Genomic DNA, 21,860 nt, shown 5'->3' with positions numbered 1-21,860 from the left:
ATGATCAGTTTGACCTTTTAACTGATTGTATTTTATGTGTGCAGGTATAAAAACAAATGAGGCACCAAGAGGTCGTCACAGTCTAGTTTTTATTCAGTTTTGTAAAGTTTGAAATACCTACAAAATATGAATTCATTTTAAAAAATCACATTACATTCTCCAATACAACATTCAGTGCTGAATGAGTACAGGTTCAAATAAACTTTATGCCCTGTTGAAATCTTTGTCGGAAATGTTCCACTGAGTCCAGGTCAATATGCATTAGAAATCTTTCTGAACTATTCTGGGCTCCTTAGGATCTCACTGCCTACTTTTGTAAACACATGGTCCAATGGTATCTTGGGCAACCCTAATGTTCAGGTTCGCTTGGCATCCCTCTCTCATTTACCAGGAGTCAGTGTTGCTGTCGTGCTTTGACATAACTCGTTTTATTTTTTACCTCCTCAACTACCTTCGTGCTCGAAATGTCATTTAATTTCTCAGTGAATTCACGCCTTGCTTCACAAAATCCTCTGCTCTGTGGATTCCACCCACATTCCAAAAAATGTTCACGAGTGCTGAGGGAGAGAGCCTAGATCCATAAAATCCTTTGACGGCCTTCTTACAGTCCAAAGCATTTCCCAGAACATGGCGGGGGGGTGGGTCATGTAAATGTGGGCGGCTGTTGCAAGGTGGGCTTACATAGCAGCAGGTAAAACAACAGTGCTCCAGGGAACACTCAGCTCCTGACTATCACAAAGATGTAGGATCTGAGATGAGGTGGGACTGACTGTTTGGGCATCAAGGAAAAACCTGACCGAACATGACAGCAAGAATGGGAATCAGCAAGAAAACCCTCTATTGGGAGCCATACCTCACTCAAAGAGAGGTGGGTGTGGTATTTGGAGGCAAATTATCTCCTTTACACCTGGAGCATTTGGGGAATTTGCCCCAGTGGCACGAATCTTTGTTCTTTAACATTATTTCTAGCTGATAGCATTGTTCAGTTCATGTCTTTCAAGTGAAGAAACTTCCTTTGCCAGGAAGCAATAAGATCCCGGCAACCATAAGTTAGTAATTAATCTTATAGAAAGATATAAAATTCTTAAGGGATTGGACAGGCTAAATGAATGAAAAATGTTCCCCATGTTGAAGGAGTCCAGAACCAGGGGTCACAGTTTAAGAATAAGGGGTAGGCCATTTAGGACTGACACGAGGAAAAACCTTTTTCAGCCAGAGAATTGTGAATCTGTGTAATTCTCTGTCACAGAAGGCAGTGGAGCCCAGTTCATTGGATGCATTCAAAAGAGAGTTAGATATAGCTCTTAGATCTAACTGAATCAAGGGATATGGGTAGAAAGCAGGAGTAGGATACTGATTCTGGATGATCAGCCATGATCATATTGAACGGTGGTGCTGGCTTGAAGGGCCAAATGGTTTACTCCAACTATTTTCTAAGTTTCTTCGTCTAGGTCAGTAACTCACCAATAATATTCATGCCCGACAAACAGCATTGACATTGCAAAATCCCCCATAAGCAATATTAATAACCACCACTGGCTAGATATAACTGCATCACCATATTAAAAAAAAGGGCTAAATTCATGTGTGAATCATTCACGGCTTTCCACCATATAAGACCGCAAGACAATATTCTCCACTTTCATGGACGAGTACAGCTCCAATAACACTCAAAGCCCGACACCACCCAGGACAAATCCAGTCTGCTTAATTGGCACATCATCCACCAACCCAAGCTTCATTGCCTGCACAGTGGCTGCGGTGTGGACATCTCCAATTACATTACAACAGTTCACTAAGACTGTCATCAGGACCTCCTAATCCATGATTTTCACTATGGTGGGTCTAAAGTCTGTCCATGATATACCACCAAGATGACTGGAATGGGTTGTCCTTTTACCTATGCCCTAAATCCTCAATCTCTACTAGTTAGAGTCTATCCTCAGAGAAATTGGAATGAATCAGGAGGATGGCTTATCACTTGCTTCTCTATAGTTAATGAATGCCACTGATATAGATTAAAAATTATTCTAGGTTGTATGTTCAAGTGACTGAGTGGCACTTGAACCCAAACAACTGACTCGGAAGCAAAATTTATACTTGGATCCTGTCCCCCAAATAGCCCCATTTACCTCCTTCAAGACTTTTAGATGAATGTTCAAGGTGTTGTGACACAGTTCGAAGAGCAGTAAATTCTCTAATGCTTCAATCGACATTCTTCCATTCACCAACATCACTAAGATCAGATAAATCAGCCAGTTATTCCAATCATTGTTGTTTGTTAACATTGCAGGACTTAAAATGAGTATTTATTTCATATTGGAAGTTACTAAATTGCAAAATAAGGGAGTGAGCTGCTGGAAATGATTCTGAAAAATGTAATCATTGCATCCTTCGCAGACAGCTAGCCACAGTGATGCCCCTGATTCCAGCACCTTTCTTACAAGTAAAATGTCCCAACTCTTTGACCATCCAGTTAATACCTTTTATCAACATCTTTACTGCCTTCATAGTTCCCCTCATCACTTGATGACTTTCATCTCCTTGATGCAAATGAATGTTTTGTTGATGCAACCAATGAGGAGAATTGCATTTATCATTTTGGTTACAGTTATATTTCTAAATGTCTTTTTTTTCCAAGCAGCCCAAGAGGATAAATAAAAGAGAGATAATTTACTGTTACTAGATTAGCCTATTGTGCTTTCTCTGAATTTTTGTTAAAACTGTCAGGCAGAGCCATACTGTAAGGATACTCTTTAGTTAGGGGGACAGACAGGAGATTCTGTGGCAGCAAACGAGGCTCCATGATGGTGTGTTGCCTCCCTGGTGCCAGGTCCAGGATGTCTTAGAGAGGTAGCACAACATTCTCGAGGAGAAGGGTGAGCAGTCAGTTGTTGTGCATGTTGTTACAAATGACATGGGTAGGAAAAGGGAAGACCCTGCAAAATGAATATAGGAAGTTAGGGAAAAGATTAAAAAGCAGGACCTCCTTGATAGTGATCTCCGGATTACTCCCAGTGCCACGTCCACATGTTAGTGAGGATAAGAACAGGAAGATAGGGCAGATGAATGCATGGCCCAGGAGTTAGTGCAGGAGTAGGGGTTCAGACTTGTGGATCATTGGAATCAGTTCTGGGGCAAAAGTGATTTGTACAAGAGAGATAATTTACACCTGAACTGGAGGGCAGCAATATCCTGGCAGGAAGGTTTGCTAATGATATTCGAATGGGTTTAAACTAGATTGGCAGGGGGCGGGATCTAATGCAGGACCGAGGCAAACGAAAGGCCGGAAGTTAGTATGAAAGGTGATGAAAGAAAGTTCAGTAGACAGGATAGGCAGGAAAACAGAGAGCAAGGAAGGACTGTGAGATTGAATGCCATTTATTGTAATGCGAGAGGCCTGACATGTAAAATGGATGAACCAAGGTACGTACGACTGGGACATTGTAGCCATTATAGAAACCTGGCTAAGAGAATATTCCAGGGTACAGGTGCTACATGCGTGATAGAGGTAGGGGTAAAAGAAGAGATGTTGCTTTATTGATTAAGTAGCATATCGCAGCAATAGTTTGAGATGACATTACTGATGTTTCATTCAGTGAAGCTAAAAAATAAAGGGGTTGATCGCCTGATTGGGTGTGTACTATAACCCCGCGAATAGTCCATGGGGATTAGGAGAACAAATATGCCAGGGGATTGCGTGTAGCTGCGGGACTAATAAAGTTGTCATAGTAGGGGATTTTAACTTTCCCAATGTAGATGGGGACTATCATAGTCAAGAGCCTAGACGGGTTGCATTTGTCAAATGTGTTCAGGAAAGTTTCCTTTGGCAATATGTAGAGGGCTCTATAAGGGAGAGGGTATAAAGGAGAGAGCAAAGCTTGATTTACTCTTAGGAAATTGTGGGTAAGCGACTGAAGTGTCTGCGGGCGAGCCTTTTGGGACCAGCAACCACAGTTCTATTAGCTTTCAAATGTTATGGGTGGGGATTGGTTTAGAGCAGAGGGGTCACCCACATAGTTTCCTGAAAGTAGCATAGGGTGACAGGGTGGTCAAGAAGGCTTTTGGTACATTGAGAGAATTCATCAGTGAGGGAATTGAGTAGAGAAGTTATGTTACAGTTATACAAGACGTTAGTGAGGCTGCATTTGGAGTAATGTGTTCAATTTTGGTCATCTTGCTATAGGAATAATGTTTTTTTTAATGAGGATGTTGGCAGGACTTGAGGGTCTGAGCTATAACGAGAGGTTGGGCATTCTTGGACTTTATTCCTTGGAGGCTATGGGGTAATCTTATAGACGTGTGTAAAATCATGAGGGGTATAGATAGGGTAAATGCAGTCTTTTGCCCAGAGTAAGGAAATCAAGAATCAGGGGACATAGGTTTAAGGTGTGAGGAGAAAGATTTAATAGGAATCTGAGGGGGCAACTTTTTCACACAGAGGGTGATGGATAAATGGGACGAGATGCCTGACGAGATATTTGAGGCAGGGACTGTAACAACATTTAAAAAGCATTTGGTCAGGTACGTGGATAGGAAAGATTTAGAGGAATATGGGCCCACCGCGGGTAGGTGGCACTAATGTAGATGGGTCATCTTGATCATCATGGGCAAATTGGGCCGAAGGGCCTATTTGCATGCTGTATGACTCTATGGCTTATTTTGGAGGTTGTATATTCAATACAATTTTGCAAAGATCTTTGATTTTCCAGTCCAGTCCACTCCAGTGTATATTCCTGACCCCTCAATCTCCTATCCAGTCCACTGTTTATTCTGTCATTTATCCCTCGATCTCCCTGTTCACTCCTGTGTTTATTGTACTCCTGATTCCTCTCGAACCTCCTGTCCATTCTTATGTTTATCATGCTCTTGATTCCACAGATGTCCCTGTTCACTCCTGTATGTGTTGCGTCCCCGATCCCATTGATTCCTTGCCCATCCTCATGTGTCCAATCTCCCTGACCTTTCGAGCCAGTGCCAATTCCTTCCACAACCCATCTCCCTCCTGCCTTTTTCAACTTGGAACAATTCACTTTCTCCTGGGCTTGGATGGAAAGGTTTTTGCAGTTTTATGCTGTGTCAAACGAACATCAAAGAACAATAATTTAATGCTAACAATGTATATATAAAATTACATTACATTACAATTTAATAAACAGGCTGCCCTGCAGCGGAAACAAAGATCACTCAGACCAATCGGACAGCCATCAGGATCTCAATAAGTCGCAGATTTCCTGGGAGCTTTGTTCATCCAATAAGACCAAAACTGCATGGCAGAAATAAATTCCGTGTGCTACCATAGTCTAAATCATTAGATGAATGCGTCCCCTGCACTAAGACATCTGAGCTCCAAAGCTTTTATGCACTCTGTTATCTTTTCACCTCCTCTTCGTTCTTGTTCCACTTGAACCAATATACAGTAGAGAAGGCCATTTGACCACTTTTCCTGTGTTGGTTAATCAATAGATCCTATCGTTCCCACACCCCTGCCTCTCCTCAGTGACTTTAGGGTTTTTGTTGCCTTTGCATGCATTATTCTACTTGGACCAGCTTTCATGTCTTTCCTCCCATTCACGGGACGTCCTGTGAGGGAGTTTGTCACGTTGTTGGAGGGCATATTTTGTGCCAAACAGGTATGTCCGTAGAAACCGGAGCACAACTGCTCAAACACATTTAACAGACCCTGCCTCTGGGACAGGACTCAAAAAGATGGCATTATTCAAAAGCAAGTGGTCACATGCCCCAATTAATTATTTGGCTGATGCAGAATGAAGCTGGAGTCTGGGAAATTCATCAGGCGCTGCCAGGACACTCAGATGCTGGTTTACCTCCAAATAAAACTGGTCAAAGCAGCGCTCATGAAATCACATCATTTTACAGTACTAGGAGACATTTGGCCCACAGTGTGTTTGCCAACCATCCACTCAATTGTTTCATTTTCAATTATTTAGCAAATTCCTTGTTGAAAGTACAACTGGTCCCACTTCCACCATTCTTCGACCAGTGCACTCCAGAACACGCTGGTTAAAATACATTCTCACCCCCCCCCCCCCACAGTTCTTCCAAGTCACCTGCCGTTCTCCCACCCACCCGATAGAACATCATCCTTCACTACAACATGTGCAAGATCCTACAGTCCCTCCTGGTGATAATGGAATGGGATCACCCTGAGCAGATTTCCCGGCTCCTTGTTGCTGCCAGCAGTAGCCCTGGAAGCCTCAAGGAGAGGTAGATAACCTGGGAAGATGAGCCACTGCAGGGCTGTGCGCATGGACAGCCAATTATAGGACGGGGTAGGAGCTACTGTTAGAGTAACGCACATATAATGACCTTGACATCCTCGAGTCACAGAGAACCCATTAGCTGCCAGAGTTTCGTTCACTGGTATCTTCTCGACACCACTTTATCTTAATGACTCCACTGATTGCCACAAAACTAGAAGTCATTGTCAGTGACTATTCATAAAAAAACACTTTATTTACATTAATTACATCAACACTTACTAACTCACGCATGATCTACTTATTAAAAACCTTTTATACATTTCACATAACAAGTTTTGTCACACACTTAGTTTGTACCCTGCTCTGGAAGAGTTGGAGGGGGGGTGATTGGAGAGGTGGAATGGAGAAGGGAAAAGGAGTGAAGGAGGAGGGGTCGAGGAAAGTGGAGCAGTGGAGAACGAGGGCTGATTCCAATCATAACGATGATGTTGTGGAGTCCACGATCTCTCGCCCGTTACACACAGTCGGCACGTAGTGCACAGCGGAAACTGGAAAGAGAAATGTCGACAAGCTTGTCTCCGTGTTGATGTTTCAGGGGTTAGATACAGCCTGGGTCCAGCAGGACCAGATCCGAGAGCACAGTGAACAGTTATACTGTCCCTGACATACCTGCCTTCGTTCTTTAGGACAGCATAAAACATCCTTACAATCCACCCCATTTAACCAGCCTGTCATTTGACATGGACAAAAGGAATTGCAAATGCTGGAATTTTGAGCAAAACTCAAAGTGCTGGAGGAACCTAGAGGATCAGCCAGCATCTAAGCAGGGGAGTCCTTCAGACTGAGGAAGGGTTCCAACTTGAAATATCACCTGTCCATTACCTCCACAGATGCTGCCTGATCTGCTGAGTTCCTCCAGCACGTTGTGCTTTCCCATCATTGGATGTGGTGGGTGAGCTGTTACAGGGGAAAAGAGACACATTTCATCCCATGAGTGTTTTCAGGCGCCAATGATTGGTGCACAGGGGCTAAGTCTCCCCCTCGCCTTTTGGGGGCAGAAATCTGTGATGGGGCACTTTGGAAGAGGGAGATACTCACCGTGAGAGTGGACGGTCCCCGAGCCACTCACGCTGAAGCGGCTGGTGGCCACGCGGTGAGTCACCACGTTTTTCTGGGGCTGGAAGAGAATGATGTGGATCTTGGGGGCAAACAGGCAGCCTAACACGACAGAGCCACTCAGACTGACAGAGATGCACATGGTAGTTGTCTGAACCTGTGAGGAGAGAGGGGACAGTGTCAGACTCTTAACAAGCATTAGTGCCCATTAAAAGCCAATGACTGATAACAGGGATTGCACGATCAAGAAAAATCTCTGTCCCGTTCCCAAAGGCAAACAAACTATTCTTGCTGTTTATCCCATCCAACATCATCATCTGGGTCTACCTGGTCTTTTATTTCATGTTTTTATTAGGATTCAGGCTCTTTACAGTTTAACCTTCTCCTTGGCCTGTCCCATCAGGACCATCACCACTTCCCAGGACAGCTGCGAATGATCTAAGAACATCAGGTACATGGATAGGACAGGTTTAGAGGGATATGGGTTACAGGTGGGACAAGTGTAGATGGGACATGTTGGGCCGTCTGGGAAAGTTGGGCCAAAGGGCGTGTTTCCATACTATATGACTCTATGACCTGCCAGGCGACAACTCGTCATTCAAAGACAAGTTAAAAGGTAAGACAAATGTGAGCTTTCACTTCTCACAATGTGAAGCACAAGCAGAGAGACCCAGCAACACAGGGAAGCAAGAGAACTTCCTGTTTGCTACATCCAAAATTAATACTTAATCTACTGGCATATCTGAGTGAGCATCAAAAGTTGCAGATGCCAGAAACATGAAATAAAAACAGAAGCTGCTGAACACACCCAGCATCTCTGGAGAGAGAAACTAGAGTCCATGTTTTAGGATGAAACCTGTTGACTGTTCCCAGCATTTTCAGCAAACATAAAAGTATAAGAGTGAAGAAGAATGATTGTTTGGAATCGGAAAAATCCAGGCTGATTTTACATGGGAGTGTTTACCACAGGACTCAATGTAAACCATAGTAAACGGAGACAAGCGACTGGTGACTACAGCTGTACATGATATTGTTCAGGCATAAAGGAACTAGTTAGCTCCACATTTACCTACTTGCCAAAGGCAATTACAGCATTGAAAAGTTGCATCTTGTCAACGTCTTTGACTTCTTGACTTTGCTGGGAATATGCTGACCATCACACAGAAAACAGGGAAACAAAAGGAATCATGCTGGGGAGATGGGAAGGAAAGGATAAAGTGATCAGGCAATGATACATGGGGAGTGTAGTGTTGTAGAGTCATATAAGCACAGAAACAAACCATTCAGCCCATCCTGTACATGCCAACCATCAAATGCCCATCTATACTAATTGCATCTATCCAGAGCCTTCCATGCCTTGGCAATTCATGTACTCATCCAGATAGTTTTAAAATATTATAAGTATCCCTGCCTCCACCACCTCCTCAGGCAGTGCAATCCAAATTGCAACCACCTTCTCCCAATCTACCTAATTGCAGCCTTGCACTTATTTTTATCAGCACTTTCTCTGTAGCTGTGTTTTCTTTCTCTTGCGCAACCTATTGTATTTACATTGCTGAGGTAAAAGATGAATCTTATTTAATGGTGGAACAGGTTCAATGGGCTGCATGATTTATTCTGTACTCAACATTCTATTTGTGGTTTTACTCTGTGAGTTTCAATGAACAAGGAATTTCAATAGATTCTGGTGTACATGACAATTAGAAACATAGAAAATAGGTGCAGGAGTAGGCCATTCGGCCCCTCAAGCCAGCACCACCGTTCAATATGATCATGGCTGATTAACCAAAATCAGTACCCCGTTCTGGCTTTTTTCCCATATCCCTTGATTCCCTTAGCCCTAAGAGCTACATCTAACTTGAAAACATCCAGTCAATTGGCCTCCATTGCCTTCTGATGCTGCGAATTCCACAGATTCACAACTCTCTGGATGAAAAAGTTTTTCCTCATCTCAGTCCCAAACGGCCTACCCCTTATTCTTAAACTGTGACCCCTGGTTCTGGACTCCCCCAACATCGGGAACATTTTTCCTGCATCTACCCTGTCCAACCCATAAATAAGAATGTTATATGTTTCTATAAGATCCCCTCTCATCCTAAATTCCAGTGAATACAAGCCCAGTCGACCCATTCTTTCATCATATGTCAGTCCCGCCATCCCGGAATCAACCTGGTGAACCTACGCTGCACTCACTCAATAGCAATAATGTCCTTCCTCAAATTAGGAGACCAAAATTGCACACAATACTCCAGGTGCGGTCTCACCAGGGCCCTTTACAACTGCAGTAGGACCTCCTTACTCCTAAACTCAAATCCTCTCGCAATGAAGCTTTAGCGTTCTTCACTGCCTGCTGTACCTGCATATTTACTTTCAGTGACTGATGGTCAAACACACCCAGGTCTCGTTGCACCGCCCCTTTTCCTAATCTGACACCATTCAGATAATAAACTGCCTTCCTGGTCTTGCCACCAAAGTGGATAACTTCACATTTATCCACATTATACTGCATCTGCCATGCTTCTGCCCACTCACCCAACCTATCCAAGTCACCCTGCAGCCTCATAGCATCCTCCTCGCAGCTCACCCTGCCAACCAGCTTTGTGTCATCCGCAAGCTTAGAGATGTTACATTTAATTCCCTCATCTAAATCAATTATATTGTAAACAACTGGGGTCCCAGCACCGAGTCTTGCGGCACCCCACGAGTCACTTCTTGCCATTCTGAAAAGGACCCGTTAATTCCTATTCTTTGCTTCCTGTCTGCCAACCAGTTCTCTATCCATGTCAATACCCTACCCCCAATACCATGTGCTCTAATTGTGCACACTAATCTCTTGTGTGGGACCTTGTCAAAGGCTTTTTGAAATTCCAGATACACATCCACTGGCTCTTCCTTATCCATTCTACTTGTTACATCCTCAAAAAATTCCCCAAAATTAGTTAAGCATGATTTCCCCTTCATAAATCCATGCTGACTTTGACCGACCCCGTCACTGCTTTCCAAATGCGCTGCGATAACATCTTTAATAATCGACTCCAGCATCTTCCCCACTACCGATGTAAGGCCACCTGGTCTATAATTCCCCGTTTTCTCTCTCCCTCCTTTCTTAAAAAGTGTAGTTACATTGGCGACCCTCCAGTCCACAGGAACTGACCAGAGTCGCGCGAACATTGGAAAATGATCACCTGCTAATCTGAACACTGTGCTCCTTTTCCTTAGACCCCAATGCCCTTGGGAGAGAATTGGCTGTATTACTGAGCACTTGCCTAGTGGCTCGGGGTCAGTTATGGGAGTGGGGTAGGTTTATCTTTGCTCTCTGTCACAAGGGGAGGGCAGCTTACCCGATAATCGCTGGAGGTGACATAAAAGATGGGCAGGAAGGCCAGCCAGATGATACAGGTGGTGTACATGGTGAACCCGATAAACTTCGCCTCGTTGAAGTTCTCGGGGCACTTCCTGGTTTTGAAAGCGTACACGGTGCAAAGGACGATGAGGACGACTGTGTAGGTCAGGGAGGTCAGCATGCTGGACTCCTTGGCGTTGCACTTGAGGGTCACGACGTCTCGCTTCTCTGGCGTGGTCTCCTTCCTGGTGCCCGGCACTTCCAGCAGAAGCCACACGGCCACCACGATCAACTGGCAGGAGATGAGGGCCAGGCAGATTGCCACCTGAGAGGTGGGGTTGATACACCGGGGCCTCTGCGTGCCGTCCTTGACCCCGCTGAAGATCCTGGCGATGCGGTTAGTCTTGGTCAGCAGGGCCGAGTAGCAGACGGCGAAGGACGAGCCGAGCCCCAGGCGGCGCAAGGTGCACACAGCGGTGGACGGCTTGGCAATGAAGACCAGGGTCATGCTGTAGCACATGAGGACCCCGACGAGCAGGATGTAACTCAGTTCCCGCCCCGAAGCCTTCACTACCGGCGTGTCGTTGTTCTTGATGAAGATCCCGAACACCCCCATCGTGGAGAGGAAGCCCAGGCAAGAGATGGCGAGCGGCCCGATGGCCCAAGCGTCTTCCCACTTGATGTACTCCTCGGGCAGGTCGTAGCAGGCGCCGAGGTCGTGTGTGGGCCACCTGCCCGGTCCGCAGTCCGCGCAGGTGAACTCGTCCCTGAGGAACTCATGAGGGTGGCAGGGGATGCAGAGCCAGCAGCAGACGTCGCCGGGCTGCATGCTCTTCGCTTCGTTCTTGGCGCAAGGGTCGCTGCATTGGGACGTCGGGGTGGGCGAGACGGCCCAGGGGATCAAGCTGGCGTTCAGTGTCAGCCTTTCGCCCCAGTAGCCCACCTTCTGGTAGGCGTACCTCCCGCCTATGCGCTGGAAGTTAAAGATGTTGTACCGGCCGATTCCGTCCCCGTACTCGTCAAATCGGACCTCACTCTGGGTGTCCTGAGGTCTGAAAGGAGCTGCAGGGGGAGGGGGGGGGGGGGGGTAGAGAAGAGAATCAGCAGGGGTTTTGGATTAGTTAGTGGGGGAACGGTATCAGATGACGACAAACGTTGATGAAGTCGTTCATTGTCGTATGCACAAGTACGATGAGGTACAGGTACGATGAGGTACAGGTACGATGAGGTACAGGTACGATGAGGTACAGGTACGATGAGGTACAGGTACGATGAGGTACAGGTATGATGAGGTACAGGTACGATGATGTAGGTACAATGAAGTACAGGCACGATGAGGTACAGGTACAATGAGGTACAGGTACGATGAGGTACAGGTACGATGGGGTACAGGTACGATGAGGTACAGGTACGATGGGGTACAGGTACGATGAGGTACAGGTACGATGAGGTACAGGTACGATGAGGTACAGGCACGATGAGGTACAGGCACGATGAGGTACAGGTACGATGAGGTGCAGGTACGATGAGGTACAGGTACAATGGAAATCTTGCTTGCAGCAGCATTACGCACATAGTACTCAGATGTTATGCACAAACCATAAATTACACATAAATCACCCTTAAAAATCTACAAGACAATAAAATAGAAAAAAAAGACTATACAAATCAAACAAGGCAATGGTGCAAAAACACAATTAAAAATAAACAAGTCCATGGTAATGCCAGTAGTGGTCCGTGGTGTTCCGTTGTCGAGGTATTATTAGGGGTGCAAGTTGGTTTAAGAATGGTTGGACTCTGGCTGATACAGTCCTTGCCTCCATTTTACCTCTCCCAGAGGGAATTACTCCCCCTTGTCCTCCCTACAACCTGCCTTTGAAACCCGACAGCCTCAGACAACTACTTTCATTGGTGCTTTCTCCATTTTGACCATGTCTCGTGCAGGAGACTCCCTTCCAAATGCGGACACTTCCTGAGTGAGGCTAGATGGTGTGGGCTGTACAGTAGGACCGTAACTGCAGTGCAATGTTCAGGAGGTTATATGGAATAATGATCAGATAGGGCCAGCACTTCAGAAACTTGGGTCAAAGAGGCAATTTGGTGCACCCACAAATCAGCGGCCCACTCTTCAAACATCTGTGCCTTTCCGTGTGGTCTGCATGACTCTCATCCCAGTGAGCATTGCATGAACTACCTGGTGTGCTGGAATATTCCGGCTACAACCATTACTCTTCCTGGTCGGGTTTCTATTGCACATCCCCCTCAGCCTTTCAGAGGATTGATAAAGATAACCTCACATTTAACATGTGAGACTCGCTGGTTCAGCCAATGGGAGCAGCCGGGGTTGGAGATGTTGAGTAAGGTAGGTGGTATTGTGGGAGTGCCGCATAGGCAAGATGACTGTTGCAGCATGGCCCTCTTCTCTCTCTCTCCTGAGGGTGAAGAAGATCCCATGGCACTATTCATGAGAGGATGGGAGACTTCACCAATAGCTAACCCAATATTTATATCTCAACAGCACTAAAACAGGGTGGTCATTTATCTCTTGTGTTTGCTTGTTGTGTGTGAAATGGGTGCTGTGTTTCCTGCACTGCCACACTTCAAAAAAGGATGTGCAGCACGGCCATGAGGCACCCCTGAGGGACAATGAAGGGGCCGTGCCAACACAAGCTCTTCATTTTGCAAACGCCATTACCATCAAAATGGACCTTGATGATGTAATCCTTGTAAAATCTCTTCCCATTCATGGGCCTCATCTTATCGCAGATGCTAGTGGTGTTGGGGCACAATGCCCGCTGCATGTTGTGTAGACCATGAGCCATGGCGTACACCGCATTTAGTACAAACATGATCTTCGACTCCTGCTCAAACTTCACCTTCTTCAATGAGTTCCTTCCGCAGCCCACCGTTCTTAAGCTGCAGTGGAACCTCTGTTCCCAGAACTCCCTGAACCAGGAATTCCTGCTGTTATTATAAGGGTTGAGGTTGACAAAGTAAGTTGCAAACTCTTTGATGGGATAAGCTGCCAGCTCGATGGTGATGGCTCCCTTGGCTGCCTCCTCATTGCCTTTGACCACATTTTCCAGTGCTCCCCACCCGTCGCTGGCCACCCACAGGTAGGACACATTCAGCCTGTGAGCCGCGGCCAGCAACTCCCGAGCGTCCTCGCTCTTGGTGAATAGGACCACCACCTTGGCATTGGGCTTCTGCATCAGGGCCTTGATGACGCCGTCATACGTCCTCTGGTTCATCGAGCGGCCAACCTTCTCGGAGGTGGCGATGCAGATGTTCCTGGAGCGAGCCTCCTGCTCGAAGGCCTCGATGCCAGTCTCGCCGTAGTCGCCCTCCGAGGCCACGGTGGAGACATAGGTCCAGTTGAAGAAGCGCAGGATGTCTGACATTGCTTTGGCCTGGTAGAAGTCTGGAGGCACGGTCCGGGCAAAGTAATCGTAGCGAGTCTTGTCGCTCAGCTTGGCGCTGGTGGAAGCATAGCTAATCTGGGGGATTTGGAACAGGCGCAGTAGGTTGGCCACCTGGAGAAAATGGAGAGGAGAACATTAGTGCAGTTCCCCGTCAGGCTGAACCCTGAACTACACCTCTCCTGTCAGGCAGAGCCCTAGGCCACCCTCTTATCACTTGGGTCTTGGGTCACACGTTCCCCGTGAGACAACACATACTCATACAGTGTGAAAACTGGCCCTTCAGCCCAACGTTCACCCCGACCAAGATGACCCATCGATGCTAGTCCCACCTGCCCGCATTTGACCCATACCTTCTAAATCTTTCCTATCTATATACCTGTCCAAATGTCTTTTAAATGTTGTTAAAGTACCTGGAACAACTACTTCTTCTGGCAGCTCATTTCAAATACCTACCACTGTCAAAAAGATGCCCCTCGGGTTCCTGATAAATCTTTCCCCTTTCACATTAAACCTATGTCCTCTGGTTCTTAATTCCCCTACTCTGAGTAAAAAACTCTATGGATTATTAAAAGACTATAAAAGACCCTTGAGAAAATGTAGTGAGCCACCATCTTAAACCAATGTGGTCCACCTGGTGAAGATGATGTTGGGTGGGGGGGGGTTGGAAGTTTCAGGACACGGATCCAGTGACGATGAAAGACTCGGGTCAAAGTCAAGATGATGTGTGCTTTGGAGGGGAACCTACAGATTGTGATGTTCCCATGGAACAACTATTATTGTCCGTGCCGGTAGCAGACATCATAGATTTGGGAGGTTCTGCTGAATAGCCTAGACAATAATGGCAGTACAATTTATAAATGGTTCCTATGGTTGCACATTGGTAGGAAGAAATTAATCTTCATTTTCCTAAATGGATCTTTGATATTTGTCATGACCTTAGCCCTCTACTGAAGTTAGTCATAGTGTTTCCCAGGCCTCTGTCCCAACAACTTTTTGCTTGTAACTTTAACCCTTAAATTGGTTTGCTTTTAACCACAGAAAATAAATCCCTACCGGATAGTGACAGAGCATGACGTGGCTGGTTCCTATGTGCTGACAAGGTTATTTTAAGAATGTTTCAAGCCTATTCTTTGTTTCTAATTATCTCTACATGTGCGAAAGGATTTCAATGGATCCCTGTGCAACATTGTGGCGCGTGATAGGTCTGATTCAACACTTCCCTCCTTAGTGAAACGGTAAACCTCAGCCTTTGTCTGTTTCTTGTTAAGGTCTTCTCTTTAATTAACCCTTCAGTAAGGCTGATAATTGGTAACCACTGGTTTATAACCCACAAAGTATTTTATCAAACTCCCACTGTTCACACCTGCTGTCCTACCCCTTAACGTGTTACCAGTGAATAGTTGTAAATAGTTATGGCCAGGATAACGTCAGAAAGATATTTAAGGCAAGCCATAAACAGAAGTGGACCAGACGTCAACCATTCAGCCTCTACTCTCTGCCTGTTTTTAATAAGATTAGGAATCTTAACATCACTTCTCCACATTTGTTTCCAATCTGTTGATACAAAATCCAACAAATTCACAGCTGGAATGTTCACCTAGAATGCGGCTGTCCTTGGTGTGGTTCAATGGAAAGTGCCATGGGGTCCTCTTGGGAAACTCGTACGACAAAGACTCCTATGTCAGACTCCAATTTATAGACTAAACCTCTGCCTTCAACATCACAATTCCATCCAAACAGATCTCCAAACTTCTGGACCAATGAATCAGCACCTCCCTCTGTCACTGGCTCCTTGACCACAGACACACTCAGTGAGGATAGGTGACAGTATCTCCTCCACCATAATTCTCAGCATTGGTGCCCTGCAAGGATGCATTCTCAGTCCCCTACTATACTCCCTGTACACTCACAGCAGTATGACCAGATTTGGCTCTAAATCCATCTGCAAGTTTGCAGACAACATACTATGGTGAGTTGAATCACAAAAACAATGATGAGATGGGGTACTGGAAGGAGATAGAGAACTTAGTGATATGGTATGAGGACAATAACCTCTCCTTCAAAGGCAGCAAGATGAAGGAGCTAGTTATTGACTTTAGGAAACATGGTGGAGTATGTGCCCCAATCAGTATCAATGGTGCAGAAGTGGGAATGGCTGAGAGCTTCAAGTTCCTTAGCATTGATATTACCAACGATCTGTTGTAGAACCAACCACATTGATGTGACAGCCAAGAAGGCACACCACCATCTCTACTTCCTGAGGAGATGAGGAAATTTGACATTTCTCCAATAACTCACTCATTAGCTTCTGCAGATGCACCATGGAAAGTAAATTGTCAGGTTGCATCACAGCTTTATTCAGGAACAGCTCTGCCCAAGACGGCAAGAAATTGCAGAGAGTTGTAGATATAGCTCAGTCCGTCACACAGACCAGACTTCCCTTTGTTGGCTGCATCTACACTTCATGTTGCCTTGGGAAAGCAGCCAACATAATCAAAAACCTTTCCAATCCAGTCATTCCTTCTCCCTGCTCCTGTCCAGCAGAAGATACAGAAGTTTCGATGTGCGCACCACTAGTCTCAGGAACAGCTTCTTCCTCTCTGTTATGAAGCTTCTGAACGGTTCTTCCTTAAGCCAGGGTACTGTCTGATCCAACCCTGCCACATTGTGGACTTTGGACTTTGTATGTGGAACTGTTACGCCACAATGCAGAATTATAGTCTGCATTCTGTATCTTCCCCAATGCTCTATCTACCATCCTTGAGTTTTGACTTGATTATATTTATGTATAGTATTATCTCATCTGTTTGGATGGCATGCAAAACTAAGGTTTTTACTATACCTTGGTATACTTGACTATAATAAACACTAACCTAAATGATGGACACCAGGGATGACCATACTGTTGTAATGCACAGCCATCCTACATATACAATGAGTACATATCCAGGCTTCTGCCTATTTACTCACAGGCTACAGCGACCATCAGGTGGCAGTTTAAGATAACAAACCTGGGCCAAAAGGTAGCCATTGTCACCTGGACAAAGAGATGGAAACAGCCATTCCTAGAAGAATCCTACCAGCTTGTTTGCGAATGGAACAGTCCTTGCCACAAACAAGTCTTCTCAGGCACCTCTCCAGTCATGCAGGCTAATGTGCACAATACAGGGAATATCCTTTGCAAATTGCCTGGAGAGTAATTGGAACATTCTTTGGTCCAGATTAAACATGACCAAGGTGAGGCTGATAATAAAAGAAACATGCAAGCAAGCGAGATACTGGAAATCTGAAATAAATACAAAATGCTGGAAACACGCAGCAGGTCAGCAGCATCTGAGAGAGAGAAACGGAGTTCACGTTTCAGGTCAAAGTCCATCAGAACTGGGAAAGAGAGAAAGCAGGTTAGTTTAAATTTGAGAGATTGTTTGGGAGGAAGGAATAGGTCATCCCCGATCTGCATTTGATTTCTCCAATGTAGAGGAGACCACAATGTGAACATTGTAGTACACAAGGTTGGAAGAAGTGCTAGTGAATTGCTGTTTAACCTGGAAGGATTGCTTGGGTCCATGGATAAAGAGCTGGAGCACAGGTATTTCACCTTCTGTGGTAATAACTTGTGGTAATAACATTTATTTCACACTCTGCAAGGTTACAGGTCTTGGATTTAAATGTTGTTTCAATATCAAGAAGTGTATGAGTAACTTTTATAAAGCACGATCCCAAAAAGGAGCAAAATAAATCAATGATCAACTATGTTACATTTGTACAAGACGTTGGTGAGGTTGCCTTTGGAGTATTGTGTACTGTTTTGGTCACCCTGCTATAGGAAGGGTGTTGGTAAACGGGAAAGAGTGCAGAGAGGATTTATGAGAATGTTGCCATGACTTGAGGGCTTGAGCTACAGGGAGAGGTTGGGCAGGCTAGGACTCAATTTCTTGGAGAGCAGGAGGCTGAGTGGTGATGTTACAGAGGTGTCTAAGATCACGTGGAGAATAGATAAGGTGAATGTACAGAGTTTTTTTTCCCCAGTATAGGGGAGTCAATAACCATGGAACATAGGTTTAAGGTGAGAGGGGAAAGATTTAATAAGAACCCGAGGGGCAACTTTTTAACACAGAGGGTGGTTGGTTTATGGAACAAGCTGCCAGAAGAGGCAGGTAATATAACACCATTTAAAAGACATTTGAACAGGTACACGGATAGGAAACGTTTAGAGGGATATGGGCCAAACATGGGCAAGTGGGACAAGTGTAGATGGGGCATATTGGTTGGCATGGACAAGGTGGGCTGTAGAGCCTGTTTCCATGCTGTATGGCTCTATGACTATTTATTTTAGTTGAGAATTAAATGTTGAGCAGGCTATGGGAAGAGCTCCACCAGTTCCCATCAACCAATAGCACAGTTCTTTGTATCACATAGCTGAACAACGGCCTGCCTAGCAGTGTCTCTGCACACCCATATCTTTGGTGCTGCACCTGTGCTAACAATTATAACAGCAGCTATGCAAGTTACAAAATTACTCCTTTCCTATCCTTGATACACTTGACTGGGTAACACATTCTGTATGTGTAACCACACTGCTTCAATCAGTTCACAATGGGTCCTCATATGTACACATGCAAAGTAGCCTCTACCCTTAACATCCTTATTGCCGGAATAACAGAACATCTATCCCCACCACCAACAGTTCGACTTGTTTCCTTCCTTGCCTCTTGGCGCCCCATTACTCTGCCTCTTACCTGAATGGATACGTCACTGTAGGAACCACCAATGACTCCTGCAATGGCGAAGGTCATGTCATCGTGAATGGCGTACGACCCATCTGGGCAGATGTATTCGGTCTCGTCTACTTTAGTGAGCGAGGACCTCACAAATTCCAGAGACTGTTCCAGAGCGTAGGTGTCCTTGGAGCAGGTATCCAAGATATGTGCACCCAACTTAATCCCTGGCAAAATGGCAGTGTCCATGTTAATCGCATCCAATGCGAAGAGCATTGCCTCGAGCCGCTGGATCCCACGGTGCTCATTGATCTTCCCACAGTCTTCCAAACCATTGCCCTTCTCATGGACGGGGAACAATCCCCCAATGACTAAGTCTCCTTCAACGGTAATTTCCTTCTTCCCAATGGTGGAGCTGCTGGAGGCAGAGAGTGCCACCTGTAGCAGGAAGTGAAGGATGGTGAGGACCAGGTGGAGGCACATATCCGGTTTCTTCATAACAGGGCAGCTCAGAGTGTAATCTCACGGATGAGGGTAGATGATTTCTTCACCCTGCAATTCACTTACATCCGCCTTATGTTTCAGCTGTGGAGGGAGATTTAGATATTGTGTTAGAGTGGTGGAACAGGAAAAATTCAACGGCATTCACATGAAGAGGAGAAGTTTGATTTAATTATTGTGGCAGAAATGTCACTACTGCAACTTTTAGAGATTAAACAATTGTGTGCTCCAGAAACATTTGCTGCCTTGTATGTCAGACTCACGAGGTTAAGTGGCCCAGAAATATTTCCGAGTCTAAAAAGTGGCAATGAACAAAAGGAAAGAAATTAGCCAACATATGGTTGCTTCCAAGGGAGCATCATGGCAAAATTTTAGGAATAATAAAGACTCAAGAATAATAGAACAGACTCGACACATGAATGCATTTACTGCAGGTGAGAAAAAATGGGTTTTGGGCCTCATTAGAAGTTTGTGACATCAGTTAGGTATTATAAGTGTAAGAAAATAACTGCAGATGCTGGTACAAATCGAAGGTATTTATTCACAAAATGCTGGAGTAACTCAGCAGGTCAGGCAGCAGGAGAGAAGGAATGGGTGACGTTTCGGGTCGAGACCCTTCTTCAGACTGATCAGTTAGTATTAGGTTGGGATAGGTGATGGCACAGTCAGGATAAGATTCGGGTATTATATGGTTATGATTGGCTAATGGGGGGATGGTGACATGTTGGAGATCAAGACTGGGGTGGGAGTTAGTGGATTCAAGGGGGAGCTGCCATCAGAGTTCTAACAGCCTGCGGCCAGGTTCTCAGTGCTGGTTTCCAAAGCACCCTCGTGCTAACAGTGGAAGTCTACATTTGCAGAGAGGGCTTTTTGCTGTCCATGAGCAAATCAAAATTAAGGAAATAGCATCCAGATGCCTTCTCACATGTCCGCAAATCAAGCGGACCAGGAAGAACATTGTAGCCCTTGTGGGAGGTGCCCCAAAGTGGTTCACAAAAAAATTCTACAGCGGGTGGTTACATACACACTCAATCTAATCAATGCCATGAACTAGAACGGCTACTCTGATAAATCCTTTTCTCCCATCTCAGACCTAAATAGTACTGCTGGTCACTGAAGTGGCCTCCTTCTTCCCTTACTTGGAATAACATGGAAATTGCAATATGAAAGCAATTTGTCCTGTCCAGCAATCTTTACCCCCTCAGGAATCATTCTATGTCCATGTCCATTCTCTTGCCATCATCAATCCTATTTCTAAAGGCTGGCATTGTCTCTCCTTTAGACACTATCCACAGTTCCACATACAACTATCTCCATCCATTTATCCAAAATGCTGTGAAATCAATATATCTATATTCCCTTTGTTCTTGACTCCTGATAGCTGAAATCAGCCTGTTTCTATTTACTCTTTTCCATTCCTCTCTCGCTTTAAACTATTAAATCACCATGTAATCTCTTCAGTCCAACAAAAGCAGCTACAATTTGTTGAATTGTTATTTTGGTTATTATTTCTTCACACAAGGTAGCATTGTAGTGAGTTTATGCAATGATACTATCATTTTTCTTGGAACTGTGAAGACAATAGACTACAGACAGTACTCTTTCAAAAAGTTTGTAAAAAAAACACCATTTGGGCTCAAGCACTGTATTGTATTTTACACTTCCCATAAATCCCATTTCTGTTACTTTTTTCCGAAAGAGCTTTATAACCCTGGGGGCTTGGGAACTTCCAAATACCTCTGTTCTTCTACACGGGATTACCATCTCTGCTAGAATGTGTTACTAGAGCCCCCCCCCCCGGTGGTAATATCAAAAACAAAATGGCATAGGTTGAAGGAGAGGGGAAGGAGTTTTAAAGGGGATCTGTGCGGTGTTTTGTACACAGAGAGTGGGTGATATCTGGAACTTGCTGCTAGAGGAGGTGGTTGAATCAGATATAATTACTATGCTTAGAAAACATTGGAACTGATCACGAGTAAGATATAGGACCATTCTAATGCAGGCAAATGGGATTAGGGCTGATGGTCAAAATGGTTGGCATGAACATAATAGCCTGTTTCTGTGCTGGGTGTCTATGATTCGATGACACCCAGTTCTAAACACCTTGCCCCCATTCACTTTGCCTCATCCACCGAAACCTCCAACCTGTTCCCACCATGTTGCCCTGCAGATGGACTCTTTGTTAGCCCATTAGATAGTGCTGGAAAACCAATTGCAAAGTTTTTCTTCCCCTCTCTGCTATTTTTATGTGTTTTTACCCTGGTTGCTCGAAGCAGTAACCCAGAGATTAAATTGTGAGTAGTGTGGGTTAACTATTTACACCACTCTTTCAACTACCCCCGCCCTTGTCTCCCAGTTGCTTTCCCCCCTTCACCACCTCATCACCCACCCCAACTCCAGATCTACCAGTGCTCTTTCCTCCTCTCTCTTCCTACCCACCATTGCTCCCTCTCGAAATGCATCACCCTCCTTCCCCTTCTCGGTTTCTGTTACAGTTACTTAAACTAAAGAATACCACGTCGTATTTAACTTGGAT

General features: G+C 45.1%; 1 protein-coding gene across 1 annotated transcript in view; it reads right to left on the bottom strand.

Annotated features, from left to right (window-relative positions):
- Nucleotides 1–81: 81 nt before the first annotated feature.
- LOC144601863 (metabotropic glutamate receptor 2-like) overlaps nucleotides 82–21,860 on the bottom strand; it is a 39,105-nt gene continuing 17,326 nt past the window's right edge. Inside the window, exons 2-6 of the mRNA XM_078414356.1 lie at nucleotides 18,845–19,408; nucleotides 13,379–14,216; nucleotides 10,682–11,745; nucleotides 7,323–7,497; nucleotides 82–6,772 (exon numbers count right to left, since the gene is read on the bottom strand). Coding sequence (XP_078270482.1) covers nucleotides 6,699–6,772; nucleotides 7,323–7,497; nucleotides 10,682–11,745; nucleotides 13,379–14,216; nucleotides 18,845–19,321 — 2,628 coding nt within the window. The 5' untranslated portion in view covers nucleotides 19,322–19,408 and the 3' untranslated portion in view covers nucleotides 82–6,698. The remainder of the gene's footprint in view (nucleotides 6,773–7,322; nucleotides 7,498–10,681; nucleotides 11,746–13,378; nucleotides 14,217–18,844; nucleotides 19,409–21,860) is intronic.

The sequence above is a fragment of the Rhinoraja longicauda genome, chromosome 17 (genome assembly GCF_053455715.1).
Source record: "Rhinoraja longicauda isolate Sanriku21f chromosome 17, sRhiLon1.1, whole genome shotgun sequence".
NCBI lineage: Eukaryota > Metazoa > Chordata > Chondrichthyes > Rajiformes > Arhynchobatidae > Rhinoraja > Rhinoraja longicauda.
This window is presented reverse-complemented; position numbering and strand designations above follow the sequence as displayed.